Source organism: Tasmannia lanceolata, unplaced genomic scaffold (assembly GCF_043159265.1).
Source record: "Tasmannia lanceolata isolate RefF3 unplaced genomic scaffold, GAP_Taslan_0.1 ptg000023l, whole genome shotgun sequence".
Classification (NCBI taxonomy): domain Eukaryota; kingdom Viridiplantae; phylum Streptophyta; class Magnoliopsida; order Canellales; family Winteraceae; genus Tasmannia; species Tasmannia lanceolata.
Genome location: NW_027518700.1, coordinates 26966113 through 26983305, shown reverse-complemented (window position 1 = coordinate 26983305; position 17193 = coordinate 26966113). Strand labels below are relative to the sequence as shown.

Sequence of the window (17193 nt, the reverse complement as noted above, 5' to 3'; positions counted from 1 at the left end):
ATATGAAAGGGGGAGTATTTTGTGATAAAAAGGACACTCGTATCACCTCTATAGGTCATTGATAAAAGGTCATAAAGTTACTAAGATTCTCTTTTCCAAGTGCATGTTGAATTTTATTAAATGATTTCCTTAGTATCTTATGAGAAAAGTGTAATGGAGTCGTCTATGACAAACTGTAATGGTGTCTTCCTGAAAATTGAAACTTGAGGGCGAGTTTCCTCCAATCAAGGTTTTCTATTTTAGTTTCGGGTTCGGTTTCTATTGCCATGAAAACAAAAAACGTTTCGGTTTAGGTTGGAAATTTCAGTGGAAATTCTGTTAGATCACATAAACATATGGAAACATATGCAAACAATAGAATTTAAGGATGAAACTTCAGGAAATGCTAGGACCAGCATAAATACACACTTAGAAACCATCATGTAAGCAAGACAACCATCCATAATGGTTTAAAAACATTGAACACCTAGTGACATGCATTGTCACACATGTTTGCTAATTTAGTACATACCAAATCTCACATGCAATTCATATAAATATTTATACGTAATACAACACCACATTTCACATCCATTTCAAATAAATATAATTATATAATACATATTGACATATTATACCACTGTTACACTTACGATTTTGGTTTATGCATTTTGGTCATTTTGGTTTCAGTATGGATGAGGATAGAAATGGAAAAATTTCGGTCGTTTCGTGTTAGTTTCGGTGAAAATTTAAAACCATGCCCCCAATACAACGGAACTAATGGAAGTAAAGTTCATGAACAAGCTCATAAATCAACAAAGATGTTTCGAGCAATGTTGTTAAACTCGTACGATTTGGATGAGTTGAATCTCGTGAATTTCGAGTCTACTCTTATGTCTGACTCGTAGGTGATGAAAACTCGTACGAGTCATACGAGTCGACTCGCGAGTCACATCGACTCGATTAGAAATCGTATGACTCGTATGAGTTATAACATGTTTATAAAATATAAAAAGAGGGACTGCGCTGAGTAACAAAGGGGGGCTAATTTTATAGTAAATAAAAGGGGTTTAATGTATCTCTTTTGTTCAAAACGAGACACGACTCTCGACTCTTGACAACCCAAAAGGCAAAGAGAAAAAACCTAGCTTTCTTTAAACCCAAACCCTTGCTCCGTTTGGTTGCCAATAAATTTTTTATCCTAGGAGCTTTTTGATTCCAACAGTGAAGTCAGCGGGATTTGCTAGGTTTCTTTTTCCCTACAATTGCTAAAATTCCCGCCAAAATTTAAGGGTGTAATTACCAAATATGGGAAGGAAGGAGAGAGGGAAGAGAGAGAAAAAGAGAGGACATCATTCCCTAGGAAAGAAAAAGAGGGGACAAAGAGTCCATGTCATTCTCATAAGCAATCATTACAAGAGTGGGATTAAAAAAATTCTAGTGTTAAAAGGCAACCAAACATGGGATGGGAAGAAAATTTAACTAAAAACTTCCTAGGTTTTAAATTTTACTGGCAACCAAACAGACCTTAGCTTTAATCGCTAAAACTCTAAACCCTAAAGCTTTACACCCTAAAGCTCGAAGCTCGAAGCCGAAGCCAAAGCAAAAGCCAAACAAGAAGAAAAAGAATCCGAAGCCAAACCCTAAACCTGTAAGTTTATTTTTCTTTTTTTCATATATTTCCTGATTCTCTCTCTGTCTCTGTCTCTCTCTCTCTCCCTCTGTCTCTCTCTCTCTCTCTCTCTCTCTCTCTTATTCTCTGTGGATTTTATAAGCTAAAACCTGGATTTTACAATCTTGGATTATAAAATCAAGGATTTACCTGATAAAATCCAAGTTTTTCTTTTTTTATAAAGGGATTTGCCAGGGCCCATTGCAGAAGGCATGTTGTGGGCTGGCTGTTGTTGCTTGAGAGAGTATGACACATACTCACTTCTCAACAGATTTTGTCTTATTCATGAGGTGTTCGCTCTATCATGCAACAAATTTTGTCTTAATCTCTTATTCATGATGGTCCCTAGCATGGTCCCTTTTTAAATTTTGCATGAGAGTGTCCAAATCGACTCAGTTCTCAATAGATTGTCTTATTCATGAAGTGTAGTTCTCAACAGTCAATAGACTTTGTCTTATTCATGCATGAGGTGTCTGTTCTCTCATGTATCCAAGTATTATAAAATCCAGAATTCATGATGAGCACTGTTCAGATTTTGTTTTATAAAAACCAAGTATTTACTTGTAATTTGTAGAATCTAGAATTTTACAATCATGTGGTTTCTATACAATCATGTGGTTTATGTAAAATCTAGATTTTTACAATCATGTATTATAAAATATTTGTATCCAAACGGCCCCTAAAGCATATGTTAGCTCTCATTTCTCATTTATCCTTATATACTGGTGCTTTTGTTTTAACCTTTGTTTGGAAAATTTCATTTAAAAAATGGTGAGCGGAAAGGGTACTAAAGATATTACATGGGAATATTACGCTAAGATTTAGATTGGAAAGGGAAAAAGTAGTTACTGAAATGCAATTTTTATGATAGCAACTATCATGATGGTGTGCATATGATGAAAAATCACTTCGCATGTACTCACCATGACGTAAAGTCTTGTGATGAAGTTCCGGAAAAACTGAGGGATTTTTTTTTGTTTAGGTATTGAAAGATAATGAAAAAAATAAGATTGATGATAGTTATGTGGTTGAAGGCTTTGATGTTGAAGAAGATCAATGGGTAGAGGTAAATAGGGTGGTAGGGGTGGACATGGTTCGGTTCGGTTCAGTTTTGGGGTATACCCAGAACCGAACCATATATAATCGGTTCCCTGAAATTGGAACCAGAACCGAACCATATATGTTTGGAACCGAACCGAACCGAACCAGAACCATATATAATCGGTTCAGTTCGGTTCAGTTCTGGGTTTACCCAACCATCACCAAATGTAGATATTTTGCCTAATCGTATTTATAATCGGTTCGGTCCTGTTTATATATGAACTACAAAGACAAACATGCACGAATTTGGAATAATCAGGCACAAATTTGCACAAATTTGGGCAATGCAAAAATTATATATGACCTACAAACATGCACAAATTGGAATAATCAAGCACAAATTTGGGGGGTGAATTAAAATTTTAAAGGCAAAACAACACGTTAAAGAGGGGTGAATTAAAAGGGGGTGGGGTGATTTTATCAAGCGATGAGGCATTGGGTTTTAAGGTGAGGGTCGGTTCTCGGTTCGGTTTTCGGTTCCGGGATCCTAAACCCAGAACCGAACCGAATTTCCATCGGTTCCAGGATATCAGAACCGGAACCGAACCATATAAATATGGAACTGAACCGAACCGAACCATATGTGCCGGTTCAGTTCCTCGGTTCGAACCGGAACCATGTCCACCCCTAGAGGGTGGTAAGAAGGGGATATTGCATTCTTTATTCAAATTAAAAGGGAGAAATAATATGAAGCAAGTGACCCTAAATTCAATGATGAAAGATCGATATGTCGTAGTTCTTGATATTTGTCGATGTATTTATGGGCCTTTAAGTTAGTTAAAAGCCCGTTATTTATAAACATGATGGAATCAACAATAAACTTTGGGAAGGGATTGAAGACCTTCCTACCATGAAACAAGGGTGACTTTCTTGAAAAAGAAAGTGGAGGCAATGACTTTTAATTTAGAGAAGTTTATGGCCAATTGGAGTGAGTGTGGATGCACTCTTATTTGTGACGGTTGGGAGGTTAGGCGTGAGAGAACAATCACAAACTTTCTTGTGAATAGCCCTACTGGAACCATATTTTTGAAATCTGTGGATACTTTGTGTGTTTCTCACAATGCTATTAATTTATTTGAGTTACTTGATGATATGATTGATCAAATTGGAGAGGAAAATTTGGTCAAATAGTGAGGGATATTGCATCCGATTTTGTTAGAGCCGGCAAAATGCTTATGGATAAGAGCAAACAACTCTTTTGGAATTCATGCACGTCATATATCATCATGACACGCATAAGAAGGCAAACAAATCACTGCTTTTATTTATGCACCTACATGGTGTTAGATTTAATGAGGAAATACACAGCCAAACAATTCACGATTTTTATTTATGCACATGCGTCAGTGTTAGATTTAATGAGGAAATACACAGCCTTATACGTGTCATGATGTACGAGCAATTTTCCAATATCTCCCAAGGCAAACGAATCTCGATTTTTATTTATGCACATGCATGGGTGTTAGATTTAATGAGGAAATACACAACCAAACAAATCACGGTTTTTATTTATACACATGCATGGGTGTTAGATTTAATGAGGAAATACACAGCCTTATACGTGTCATGGTGCACGGGCAACTTTCCATTATCTCCCAACATAATATTCAAGATAATTGCCGTGCATGGATTCCAAAATAGTTGTTTCCTCTTATTCAGAAGCATTTCACCGGCTCTAACATAAGCGGATGCACTATCCCTCACAACTTGAACCACATTTTAATACTCAAATTTTATCAATCATACCATCAAGCAACTCAAATAAATTAACAATAGTGTGATAGATATCCGAAGTGTCCACTGATTTCAAAAATACGGTTCCAGCAGGGCTATTCACAAAAAGTTTGTGATTGATCTCCCACGTCTTTCAATTGGCTTGTATTGTTCTAAATTAAAAGTCATTGCCTCCGCTTCCTTTTTCCAAGAAAGTCACCTTTGTTTCATGGTAGGAAGGGAGCTTCAATCCCGTCCCAAAGTTTATTGCCGATTCCATCATGTTTATAAATAAGGGGCTTTTAATCAACTTAAAGGGCAAGCTCTCTCATAAATGTGTCGGCAAATATCCCGAACTACGGCATCTCGATCTTTCATCATTGAATTTAGGGTCACTTTCTTCTTATTATTTCTCCCCTTTGATTTGAATAAGGAATGCAATGACCCCTTCTTACCACCTCCAAGACCTCTACCCTTTGATCTTCTTTAACATCATAGCCGTCAACTACATAACTATCATCAATCTAATTTTTTTTCTATTATCTTTCAATACCCGAACAAAAAGATCAATCACTTCATCCATAATCTTTTCACAAGGCTTTACGTCATGATGAGTACATGCCAAGTGATTTTTCATACTATGCACACCACCGTGATAGTTGTTATCACAAAAAATTGCACTTTAGTAAATACTTTTTTCCCTTTCCGGTCTCAATCTTAGTGTAATATTCCCATGTAAAAACTTTAGCACCCTTTCCGCTCACCATTTTTCAAATGAAATCTATTCAACAAAGGTTAAAACAAAAGCAACAATATATAAGGAGAAACGAGAAATGAGAGCTAGCATATGCTTTATGGGCCGTTTGGATACATGTATTTTGTAATACATGATTGTAATTTGCTCATGATTGTAAAAATCTGGATATTATAGAAACCACATGATTATAAAATTATGGATTCTGCAAATTACAAGTTAATACTTGGTTTTTATAAAACAAAATCATCATGAATTCTGGATTTTATAATATATGACTACATGAGAGAACATACACCTAAGGCATGAATAAGACAAAATCTGTTGACCATTGAGAACTACATCTCATGAATAAGACAAAATCTATTGAGAACTGAGTCGATTTGGACACTCTCATACAACATTTATAAAAGGGATTTACTAGGGACCATTGCAGAAGGCATGTTTGTGGGCTGGCTGTTGCATCATGAATAAGAAATTTAGACAAAATCTGTTGCGTGAGACAACAGACACCTCATGAATAAGACAAAATCTGTTGAGAAGTGAGTCTGTGTTATACTCTCTCATGCAACAGCAGCCCACGACATGCCTTCTGCAATGGTCCCTAGCAAATCCCTTTATTAAAAAAAAAGCAAAACTTGGATTTTATCAGCTAAATCCTTGATTTCCATGTAATAACTTTAGTACCCTTTCCGCTCACCATTTTTCAAATGAAATATTCAACAAAGGTTAAAACAAAAGCAACAATATATAAGGAGAAACGAGAAATGAGAGCTAACTTATGCTTTATGGGCTGTTTGGATACATGTATTTTGTAATCCATGATTGTAATTTGCTCATGATTGTAAAATTATGGATTCTGCAAATTGCAAGTTAATACTTGGTTTTTATAAAACAAAATCATCATGAATTCTGGATTTTATAATATATGACTACATGAGAGAACATACACCTAATGCATGAATAAGGCAAAATCTGTTGACAATTGTGAATTACACCTCATGAATAAGACAAAATCTATTGAGAACTGAGTCGATTTGGACACTCTCTCATACAACATTTATAAAAGGGATTTGCTAGGGACCATTGCAGAAGGCATGTCGTGGGCTGGCTGTTGCATCATGAATAAGAAATTTAGACAAAATCTGTTGTGTGAGACAACAAACACCTTATGAATAATACAAAATCTGTTGAGAAGTGAGTATGTGTAGTACTCTCTCATTCAACAGCCAGCCCACGACATGCCTTCTGCAATGGTCCCTAGCAAATACCTTTATAAAAAAAAAAGCAAAACTTGGATTTTATCAGCTAAATCCTTGATTTTATAATCCAAGATTATCCAGGTTTTAGCTTATAAAATCCACAGAGAATGAGAGAGAATACGGAAATATACGAAAAAAGGAAAAAAAACAAATAAAACTTACAGGTTTAGGGTTTGGCTTCTCTTCTTCTTCTTCTTCTTCTTTGGCTTCGGCTTCAGCTTCAAGCTTTAGAGCTTTAGGGTTTGGGTCTAAAGATAGCTAGGGTTTTTTCTCTCTGCCTTTTGAGCTGTCGAGAGTCGAATCTTGTTTTTTTGGAGATACATTAAACCCCTTTTATTTATGGTAAAATTGGCCCCCTTTTATTACTTGGGACAATCTCTCTTATTTATATTTTATAAATATGTTATAACTCCTATCAAGTCGATGTGACTCATGAGTTGACTCGTACGAGTTTTCATCATCTACGAGTCGACTTGAAATTCACTCGACTCGACTCGTGAGTTGACTCGTCCGAGTCATACGAGTTTGACAACGTTGTTTGCATTATCAGTAAAGTTTAAATAGGACTTGGTGGTGGGCCTTGTGAAAAAAAAAACTCGATCAACGCTTTTGGGGAAGTTACAATTTGAAACATTTTTAGGATTTGAAGTGGGCACCTATGGGTTTCCCCTACCATGATCTGTATTTTGATAAAATTTATTGCTGTTTCATTTCTCTCTTGTTTTATTTTGCATGTTTCAATTGGATTGTTTGCGTGGTTGTTCAGTTCTCTCGTAAGTTTTTAACTTGCAATGGAGTCCTATTAGATTATTTGTATTGAATTCAAATTAGGCATGGCTTGAAATGCCCCCATGCATGTACACCGACTCTGGAATCCATTCTTTAACCATTTTTATATTTTCCAGAATCAATTCTCTTTTTCAGATGATCAATTAATTTATTAAATGAATAAAAGAGGAAAGAGAGATATAATAAAAGAAAAGTTAATAATAAAAGAGGTAAACATGATATTCAATGATAAAATAGGATGTCACACTTGACATGGTACAATAACATGTGGACATACCCACATTAAGTCTGATGCTTCTAGTAGTACATTTAAAGTGTCGAAAGGAGTATCGATAACACGTGTCAGAAATAAATTCAAAGTGTGAGCTAAATCATAGGATAATGTCCGGTTAATCCTTTTGTTTTCCTGAGTTTCTGTTTGTTTTTTATGTTCTGAAAGGAATTAGCTACTGTGTGAGTTGAGTCGACATTCTGCTTAGTTGGGTTTGTATTAAGCAATTAGCCTTCATGATTGCATTTGCTGTGGTTAGATAGGGCCTCCTTTGGCACTGACTTGACAGGCTTTAGATCAAATTTTGGTCTATCTGGGTAATGCTTTTCAACCTGTTTGATATTTTTTTTTATCTTTGTGATTCATGCACTTGTCCAGTCAGGCTTTCCTGATTTGGTCTGGTATAGACTCTATTGCTATTCCCAGATTGGGCTATATTTTAGCCCAGGAGTAAATACAATTATTTCTCAGCCCCAGACTCACTCACGTTCGGGTGCACAGACACATGCACTGATGCTGCCTCTTTCCCCTCTTCATGATTCTGAGAGTTGTTGCTAGCTAGTTTTTTTTTTTTTTTTTGTTGGGGGGGGGGGGATCTTAAATCTGACCATGCACACAGACACGTGCGCGTGCGGACACATTTTTTTTTGTTACTAACTACTGCAGTTCCTTTTGCCAGGATCTTGAGTCTGACCAGCTCCGGGATCATTTGACTGTTCTTGCGGAGTCGTTGAACAAAGCCAGGAATATGATTTATCTCCCAGTGAAAAAGATATCGAGGCTAGATGACACTCTACCTGGTTTAGCAGAGATTGTGGACAAAGAGCACAAGCGGCTTCTTGCCCGAAAATCCATCATTGAGAAACGCAAGGAAGAACAAGAACGACAGATGTTAGAAATGGTAACCATCTGCTAAGATAGAATTGCATGGTGACTAAATTTATATATAACGTGAATAATTAATTTATTTTTAATCCTCTTCCTATTTCCATAGGAGCGTGAGGAAGAGTCGAAGAGGCTAAAACTACAGAAAATTACTGAGGAAGCAGAACAGAAGAGACTTGCTTCTGAGTATTCTCGAAGGGAGGAACAAAGAATTCGCAGAGAAATAGAGGAGAGGGAACTTGAAGAAGCACAAGCTTTACTTATGGAAGCTGAAAAGCGTGGGAAAAAGAAGGGGAAAAAACCAGTCATCGAGGGGGTAAACTTTAAATCTTAATTTTATTTTTTTGAAATTTGATCAATTTGTGTGGGTAATACTGGTGGCGAACTTCCGTTGGAGATGGAATGGAATTTAGCATTGTTTAACACCTCGTAGTCATTGGATCAGTCTCCCAAGGTGAAATTGGGTTGACTTGCATGAGTAGCCGCATCTGATTGACCCAGTTTGGTCAAATGAGTTGAGTGACTCAGAATGATTAATACAGAGTCAACTCAGATGACTCATTGATTGAACCAGTGGGCTTGAAATAATGGTATGTATGCAATGTTTCTTCGTGTCATAGGAGTCATTTCTTCAGTTCTGTTTCACACCCTTGATATGGAAATGTCTGGTGGCTACCCAGTACATGTACATACTACCAATAGTTATAGTTTACCATATTATACAACTACATGTGATTATCTTATTCTATGAGTTTTATGTTTTCTCTGTCTTTGCAGGAAAAAGTTACAAAGCAGACATTGATTGAGTTGGCCTTGAGCGAGCAGCTCAAAGAGCGTCAGGAAATGGAAAAGAAGTTGCAAAAACTAGCCAAGACAATGGATTATTTGGAAAGAGCAAAAAGAGAAGAAGAGGCTCCTTTAATTGAAGCAGCATTTCAACAGCGTTTGGTGGAAGAGAAAATTCTCCATGAACGTGAACAGGAGGTTTGCTTCACATCCTTTGTGATTGAATTCAATGCTTTATTTTTAACATTCGCCTGGTCGCTTAACTATAACATGTGTTCTACCATGCAGTTAGAGATTGAGCTCAGCAGGCAGCACCATGCAGGAGACTTGCAAGAGAAAAATAGACTTGCCCAGATGCTGGATAACAAGGTCAGTTGATTCTGCTGATTAGAACTGTTACTATGGCAACTGAATTTTTGTTTTCCGTAAGTATTCGATATTGTTTTGTCACATTAGTCAAGAAAGTCGTAATTGGAAAAAGAAAAGTTTAGTCATTACCAAGGCAGGCACCCGGAGATGTGCCTCACCCATCACCGAAGTAGACACGGCGCCACATTTTAATGATCTGGTCCGTCCATCCCATGCTTCTAGATATTGAGCAACATAGTATGTATTTATACTGGACCCTTCAGAAAATTGCACCCATTCCTGGAGTATATTGGCTGTTACAGGGGGATAAGGTACTGTATTGACAATATCAACCTGTTTCGGCTAAAATAGTATTTGATATGGTGCTGTATCATGCAATATCATTCATTTTTCATCTCTTTAAGCTTGTTTCTCCTGGGAGGATTTTTGGTATTCTTCACTCGGATCAAACATCATAACACGGATCATCTTGCAATTTGGGGATTTTCTTTGTTTTCAAGCAAATGATCCATTTTCCCCTTTCTTCGTTAAGGAGTATTTGTTGTTCTTGTTATTTTATTTATAATATAACATACATATTTCATTGAATATGCATGTTGTTGCTGGTGAGTTTGGTTGAGATTTGGTGGCTGTATATCCAAAGAGCTGAGATCCTCGACCATTGAGCTAGAGGCTCAATCCATCTGCAAACAAGATGTCAATTGTATACTTAGTTATAAAATCTCTTGCTTTTTGGTATTCCAGGAGTGTTATTTTTGGGACTTAAGATTTTAGATGGAGCTTTCTATTTAACAGTTTGTTGGTATGCCTAGGTCTTTTAGTTTCTCTAGGTTCTTTGAATATTAAATTTTTTTTCTTAAGGAGTACGTTTTATCTCTTTTGGTTTGTCTCTGTCTTAGGTGGACCTTTCTGAATAAAAGTTTCTTAGTTTGAGTAGGTGTTTCAATCTGGTGGAGCTTTCTGGATAAAAGTGTTCCTTTGATTGACTAGTTCTTTGAGATATATATATATATATATATATATAGGGATTTGCTAGGATCCATCGCAAAAGGCATTTCGCGGCTGGTCTGTCGCACATCAGACCAGCCACCTCATGAATGAAGACAACAGCTTTTGTCTCCATTCATGAGGTGGCTGGCCTGATTTGCGACAGACCAGCCGTGAAATGCTTTTTGCGATGGACGCTATATATATATATATATATATATGGAGAGAGAGAGAGAGAGAGAGAGAGAGAGAGGATTGTGACCTCGAGCGCACCAAGCTTATGGTGCGCTCGAGTGCCCCAATCACATGGGTCCCACATTTTTGGTGGTGATCCAAACCATTCATTTGCAAGGCCCTATCATAGATAGGGTGTGTACCAAAAATCAGCTCCATTGAATCATCCTAACCCCTCCAAAAGTGGAGGGCATAAATGGGCGGATTTGTGGACAAACAGTGTCTGTCCATTTTGACCTCCACAAATGGATGGGTTAGGATGATCATATGGAGCTGATTTTTGGTACACACCCCATCTATGTAAGGGCCTTTCAAATGAATGCTTTGGATCATCCTAACAAAGTGGGCCCACATGTGAATGGGCACTCGAGCGCACCGTAAGCTTGGTGTGCTCGTGCTCACAATCCTTTTTCTCATATATATATATATATATATATATATATATATATATGAGGAAAATGATTGTGAGCTTGAAGCTCATATAGCTTATATGAGCTTGAGGGCCCAAACACATGGGTCCCACATTTTTTGTGGTGATCCAAACCATTCATTTGCAAGGCCTCATCATAGATAGGGTGTGTACCAAAAATCAACTCCATTGGATCATCCTAACCCCTCCAAAAGCGGAGGGAAAAAATGGGTAGATTTGTGGCAAACGGTTTCTGTCCATTTGGCCCTCCACTTTTGGATGGGTTAGGATGATCCTATGGAGCTATTTTTTGTATACACCCTATCTATGTAAGGGCCTTTCAAATGAATGCTTCGGATCATCCTTACAATGTGGGCCCACGTGTGTTTGGGCCCTCAAGCTCATATAAGCTATATGAGCTTCAAGCTCACAATCATTTTGGGTGGGATCTGCGCTCGAGCGCATATAAGCTTATCTGCGCTCAAGCACAGAAACAGGGTGGGGCCACATTTTGGGTGGGATCCAATGCATTCATTTGATGGGCCCTTTCATGGGTAGGGTGTCCACCAAAAATCAGCTCCATTGGATTATCTTAGGGTGTCCATTTGTGGGGCAAAAATTGGACAGATTTGTGGACAAACAGTATCTGTCCATTTTTGGCCCCACAAATGGACACCCATTGGTGATCGAATGGAGCTGATTTTTGGTAGGCCCCCCATCCATGATGGGGCCTTCCAAATGAATGGTTAGGATCACCCCCCCCTGTTTCTGTGCTCAAGCGCAGAAACCTTTTTTTCACACACACACACACACACACACATTTGAATGGTAGCCAAAATTTTTATTAAGAAGAGACAGAGGTGATCATAGTACAAAAGATCAAGAATGAAAGGAGGCTAGGGCCCCCGATTACAATAACTCGAGGAGGAAGAGAATCAAGAAGCTCTAAAGACTCTTTGGAAACTCCTTCCCTAGCAAGTCTATCTGCCACCGAATTAGTGGATCTTCTCACGTGTTTAAATACTATAGGAGATGAACCAATCCTGTCGAACAATTCATCAAAAAACCTATCAAATCTCCAAGGATGATTATGTGATCCTTTTAACCACCGAATAACATTTAAGGAGTCTCCTTCTATGACTTAGGATGCCAATTGACTTTGTTCTACTAGTAAAAGCCCTCAATGAACTGCGTGTACTTCTGCTTCCGACGCATCCGCAGCCCCTATGGGCCCTACAAAGGCCCACAACACCTCCCCTAAATCATTTCTCAACACACCTCCAATACCTGCCGGACCTTCATCTTGAGAAAGCCAAGAGGAGGGGGCGCCACTCTTGCAACACTTTTTGCCCTGGCTCCACTCTAAAAAAAACTTCTCTCCAGCCTTCCCATAAATTATAAAGCGGAAACAAATCTAAAACAAGGAAGGATCTTGACCCAAGCAATAGTTAAGGCCATTGCTTTTAATGAAAAGGAAGGATGGGCTCTTCGAAACACCTTTGAATACTCTTGCATTTCTTTCTTTCCAAAGAAACCACAAGATTGCTAGTAGCGACATGTTCCATAGAAGTTTACCTTTGTCTTCCATGGTACAAGGGACCAACCGTGAAAGAGGTCCATAAGGCTAGAAGGAAAGACCAACTCCATTCCAAACCCTACTTAACAACTTGCCCCAAACCACCCCGGCGGTTTTACAGTGTAAGAATAAATGATCTACTGATTCCCTGTCTTCTATACATAAGGTGCAATAATTTACTATTAGAAACTTTCTTTCCCGCAAAAAGTCCACGGTTCGAATCCTTTCCTTCAAAGCCGCCCATGCAAAGATACTCACTCTTGGAGGAGCTTGAAATGTCCACACTCGAGCAACCTTGGAAGATGCAGGACTAGCCACTAGTTGATGGCTTTTAAAGTGATTTAACAGAGAATTCACTAGAAGAATCCGAGATCCAGACCCTTTTATCTTTGTCATCTTGCTTGACGTAAACCTCTGTCTACAATTCCAGCAATCTAGCAACGAATGCATGCTCCCAAGGGTGTAGCAACTCGCATAGAACAAATCCAGAGAAGATTCGGGGGGGGGGGGGGGTGATCGTCGCTGAAGATAAGCGTGGTATTCCTCTAGTGGAGGTTTGGGAATTTGAAGAATTAGAAAGATGAACACTGTACTGCTTGGAAAGTGGCTTTGTAGATTTGGAGAAGAAAGGGAGCATCTCTGCGCTAGAGTAATTGGATGCAAATATGGATTGGGGCCGGGTCATTGGCAATCGGAATATTGATTTAAATCCTCAGGGTTGACGATATGGAAAGACATTATGCGCTGTATGGTCCTCTTTGCCCCAGGCAGAAGCTAGGGTATAATCATGGGATGGAATTCGCTTCTGGGTAGACAAATGGTGCACTAATCAGCCTTTTCAAGAGTTATTTCCGGATTTGTTTGCCATTGCTTTGACTAAGAACAGCTTTGTGAAAGCGAACATGAGAAGAGAAAATGGGAGTGTGATCTGGATGCCTCAATTTATTAGGTTCTTCGTATATTATTCGTTGGTTTGATGATGGAATCTAATTTAGAGGCGTGAATGTAATCCCGTATTAGGATATCTAAAGGTTAAGAGTAATAAATTATAGTATATTTAGACTTTATGCGATAGTTCTCTTTCTAGAGATGGGGCTTTATGTATGTTGGATAAGTGGGGTAAAAGTATACTTTGTATTGGAGATCCACTCCTTATATTTTCTTAGGCAATTTTGGTATGGAGCCTTCGTGTGTTGTTTCTCCACTCATTATTTTCTTCGATGAATTTGGAATGGAATATTTGGTGTTAAGCAATTTTGGTGGAGAGCCTTGTGTTGTTTCTCCAGTTCTTATTTTCTTAGGAAAATTTGGAATAGAACATCTGGTATTGGCTGCAAATGCAAACCCTTCTTTTGTGGTCACTTCTATTGGGTTATTAACTTTTCCATGGCGCATTTTAATAGGCTATGAGAAGCTATCAGTTTTAATCTTTTGCTTTGCCTAAGCTATGATTATTATCCTTTTTAGTAGCCTCGGTTTTAACAGATTGATGTTAGTGTAAACGATTGTATCAGCAAACTGCCTCCTCCAACCTATATTATCTGTTTGGCAAGAAGCCACTAGTACATTTTTTCACCTCTATCCCTCATTTTTGTGTCAAGTGTCTAATCTGGTAAATTTGGTATATGTGTACATGATCCAATCCGTTCATCTTGTCAGTCACATCATGAATGGACCATTGGTCCAAGACCACGGCGCTTTGATGATCCCAACCATCCCATAACATTACTTCTGAAGTCTATATGGACAGCTAAAAAAATAAAGAAAAAGTTGACCAGCTATTGACATTCAGTGGATAAAGTCCTCCAGTCAAATGGTGAGGATTACCCACTTGGTGCGTCTTGTGGGCTGTGGCCCATCTACCACGAGGCTCTGTAGGTGAATGGTACAGATCACTTACATGTGCCACATGGAAAAACTGTACCAATGCAGATACTTTCCGTAATCTGTTGTATAGGATATGAAGTTAGTCTGCCAGCATCTTTTCTATGATTTATGTGGTCTTAGTTTATCATATATTTTTTTTATGACATAGGGTATCCCCACCCCATTTTAGGGCAGGACTAATCCCTGTGGATGTGCTCAAATACCCGTAAACCAATTTTAATTTATCATATTATTGAATTGGTTTTTACTCTTGCTGACCATAGCAACCTTGTTCTTTTTATTACAGAATATATTTCAGAAAACAATTGTCAGCCGGCGTGAAGCAGAATATTGCAGACTGAAAAAGGAGAGAGAGGATCGAATCAGCCAACTTATGGAAACTCAGAGACGAGAAAGGGAGATTAAAAGAAAGATGGTTTTCTATATAAAAGCGGAGGAGGAGAGGCTGGCCAAGTTACAAGAAGAAGAGGAAACTCGGCAACGGGAAGGTATGCTTAAATTTCAGCCAAATAAATAAATGAACAAGACGTAATGCATAAATGATTGTAATGTCTAGTTTTCTAGCCATTAAAAAAGAAATGTCTAGTTTTCTAGAAAATGATTCACATTTATTTGAATAAAATTGATAACTTTTTATTTTTGTTGTCACTTCTATTTGATAACACTTTCACTTGTTTTCTTCTCAAAATTTCCTGCCTCATGTTTCAATCATTGAACATATTGTTCCTACCTGTATTTTTATTTTGAAAAATAGGGCTGGACATCAGAAATTTCGTCAAGTTTATTTCTCTTTATGTAAATGTCTTTTTGTATAGGTTTTTTGTAAAGAAGTCATAGTGAAAGGACTTTGAAAACTAGGACAGTTTTTGGAATATCAAAATCTTGAAAGGTCCTTATTGGGGATGGGAGTTTTTGGAAGATGACACAATTTTGTAGTTCTTTAAATTTTTTTGAGATACAGGAGTTCATGCACAAGTGGGAAATGTAGTGATTAAGAGTTTAAATGAATACAGAAACTAATTTACATTTAAAATAGTCTTTACATAAACTAATTAAAATTGAAAACCATTAAACTTGAACTTTACTAGGGTCCAATTGGCCAAACCAAGATGAAAGCTCATTGATCCTCGTCAGTGGAAGTTTAATTTGGTAATGGAATGATTTAGGAACTAAGAGTTTAATATCCATATTTGGCTTGTGTAGTGAACAATTGGCAGACATGTTTCTCACTTTATCTTATATGTTTATAATTTTCTGACATATTTGATGGCATTTTGATATCTGATTGCAGAGGCTGAAAGGCGAAGGAAGGAAGAAGTTGAGCGAAAAGCCAAGCTGGATGAGATTGCGGAAAGGCAGAGGCAGAGAGAAAAGGAATTGGAAGAAAAAGAGAGGCTAAGAAGAGAAGCTCTGATGGGAAGATCCTCAGAGCCACCTCCGAGGGTGGCCGAGCCTGCCATTGCAGCTCGACCCGCAGAGGCCATTGCTGCTACTGCCTCTGCTGCACCCACCGCTGGAAAATATGTTCCCAGGTTCAGGCGCGAAAAAGTTGAGAACGGTGCGGCCCCACCTCCTGAGCCAGATAGGTGGGGCCGACAGGAGGAGCGTCCACCTCAGTCTACTGACAGTTGGCGTGCTGATGACCGTAGATCGTCTGGTTTTGGGGGTCCCAGATCAGCATCTACTTGGGGATCATCTAGGCCTACTCCACGCTGAGCGATTTTGTTCTCGCCTCAATCGACCTAATGTTTGCATGGAAGGGAATAGTATGGTGGAATGCTGCTTGATCAAATGAGGAGTGTGTGAGAAGCAAGTAATTTTGAGGAATTTTGTTGTTGAGATTCTGCTCTTCTTATGTTAATATTAATTATTAAACCATGTGTAGTTTAGGCCCACCAGGAGAAAAGGAGCAGGGACGGTTGATTTGATTTCTTACAGAATTGGGAAAGAAAATAGTGTGATTTTCAGTAATGTGGGTACCTTGTTGCATGATTATGTTGTCCCTAATAAAATCTTTCAGTTATTCCACAGACATGGCACAGTTGAATTGTAAGTTTGTAAGTAACACCAGAAAAGCATGTGCTGTCCAGTAGTCGGATATCCTTTATCTTTATTACTAATTTTTTGACTTTTGTGTTTACCATCCGAGGCTGATGGCCATCTTTTTTCTATTTGCCGTCAGTGGCATTCCTAGTGACACATTGAATTGCAGAAGAGGATCCTCGTTATTTAGGACACCACCTGAGCCAGCTATGCCTGGATTGCCTCTTTACGGGGTCCTTCAAAGTCTTGAACCAATCATATGGTCGAGGGGAATAACAAGGTAGGGATGATGGGATTTTTGGGATGGGGTTAGGGTGTTTGTTGCAACAGTTCTAGTTGTTTATGTAATAAGAGCGTGACTTTCAGATTCTTTAATTTGGGCTTTAGTTCTTAGGATAACACTTGGGGTATGGGCTTTGAAATTTTGGTATATGATTGGGTACTTTGTTATCCACATGCCCCCTATGGTCGCTAAG

General features: G+C 38.3%; 1 protein-coding gene across 2 annotated transcripts in view; it reads left to right on the top strand.

The window, feature by feature from the left end:
• Positions 1–16814, top strand: part of LOC143856143 (eukaryotic translation initiation factor 3 subunit A-like) — a 40145-nt gene extending 23331 nt beyond the window's left edge. For both annotated transcript variants that reach the window (XM_077366229.1, XM_077366230.1), the window contains exons 9-14: positions 8221–8442; positions 8536–8742; positions 9204–9410; positions 9501–9581; positions 14961–15162; positions 15966–16814. In XM_077366229.1, coding sequence (XP_077222344.1) covers positions 8221–8442; positions 8536–8742; positions 9204–9410; positions 9501–9581; positions 14961–15162; positions 15966–16390 — 1344 coding nt within the window. In that variant the 3' untranslated portion in view covers positions 16391–16814. The remainder of the gene's footprint in view (positions 1–8220; positions 8443–8535; positions 8743–9203; positions 9411–9500; positions 9582–14960; positions 15163–15965) is intronic.
• Positions 16815–17193: the final 379 nt, after the last annotated feature.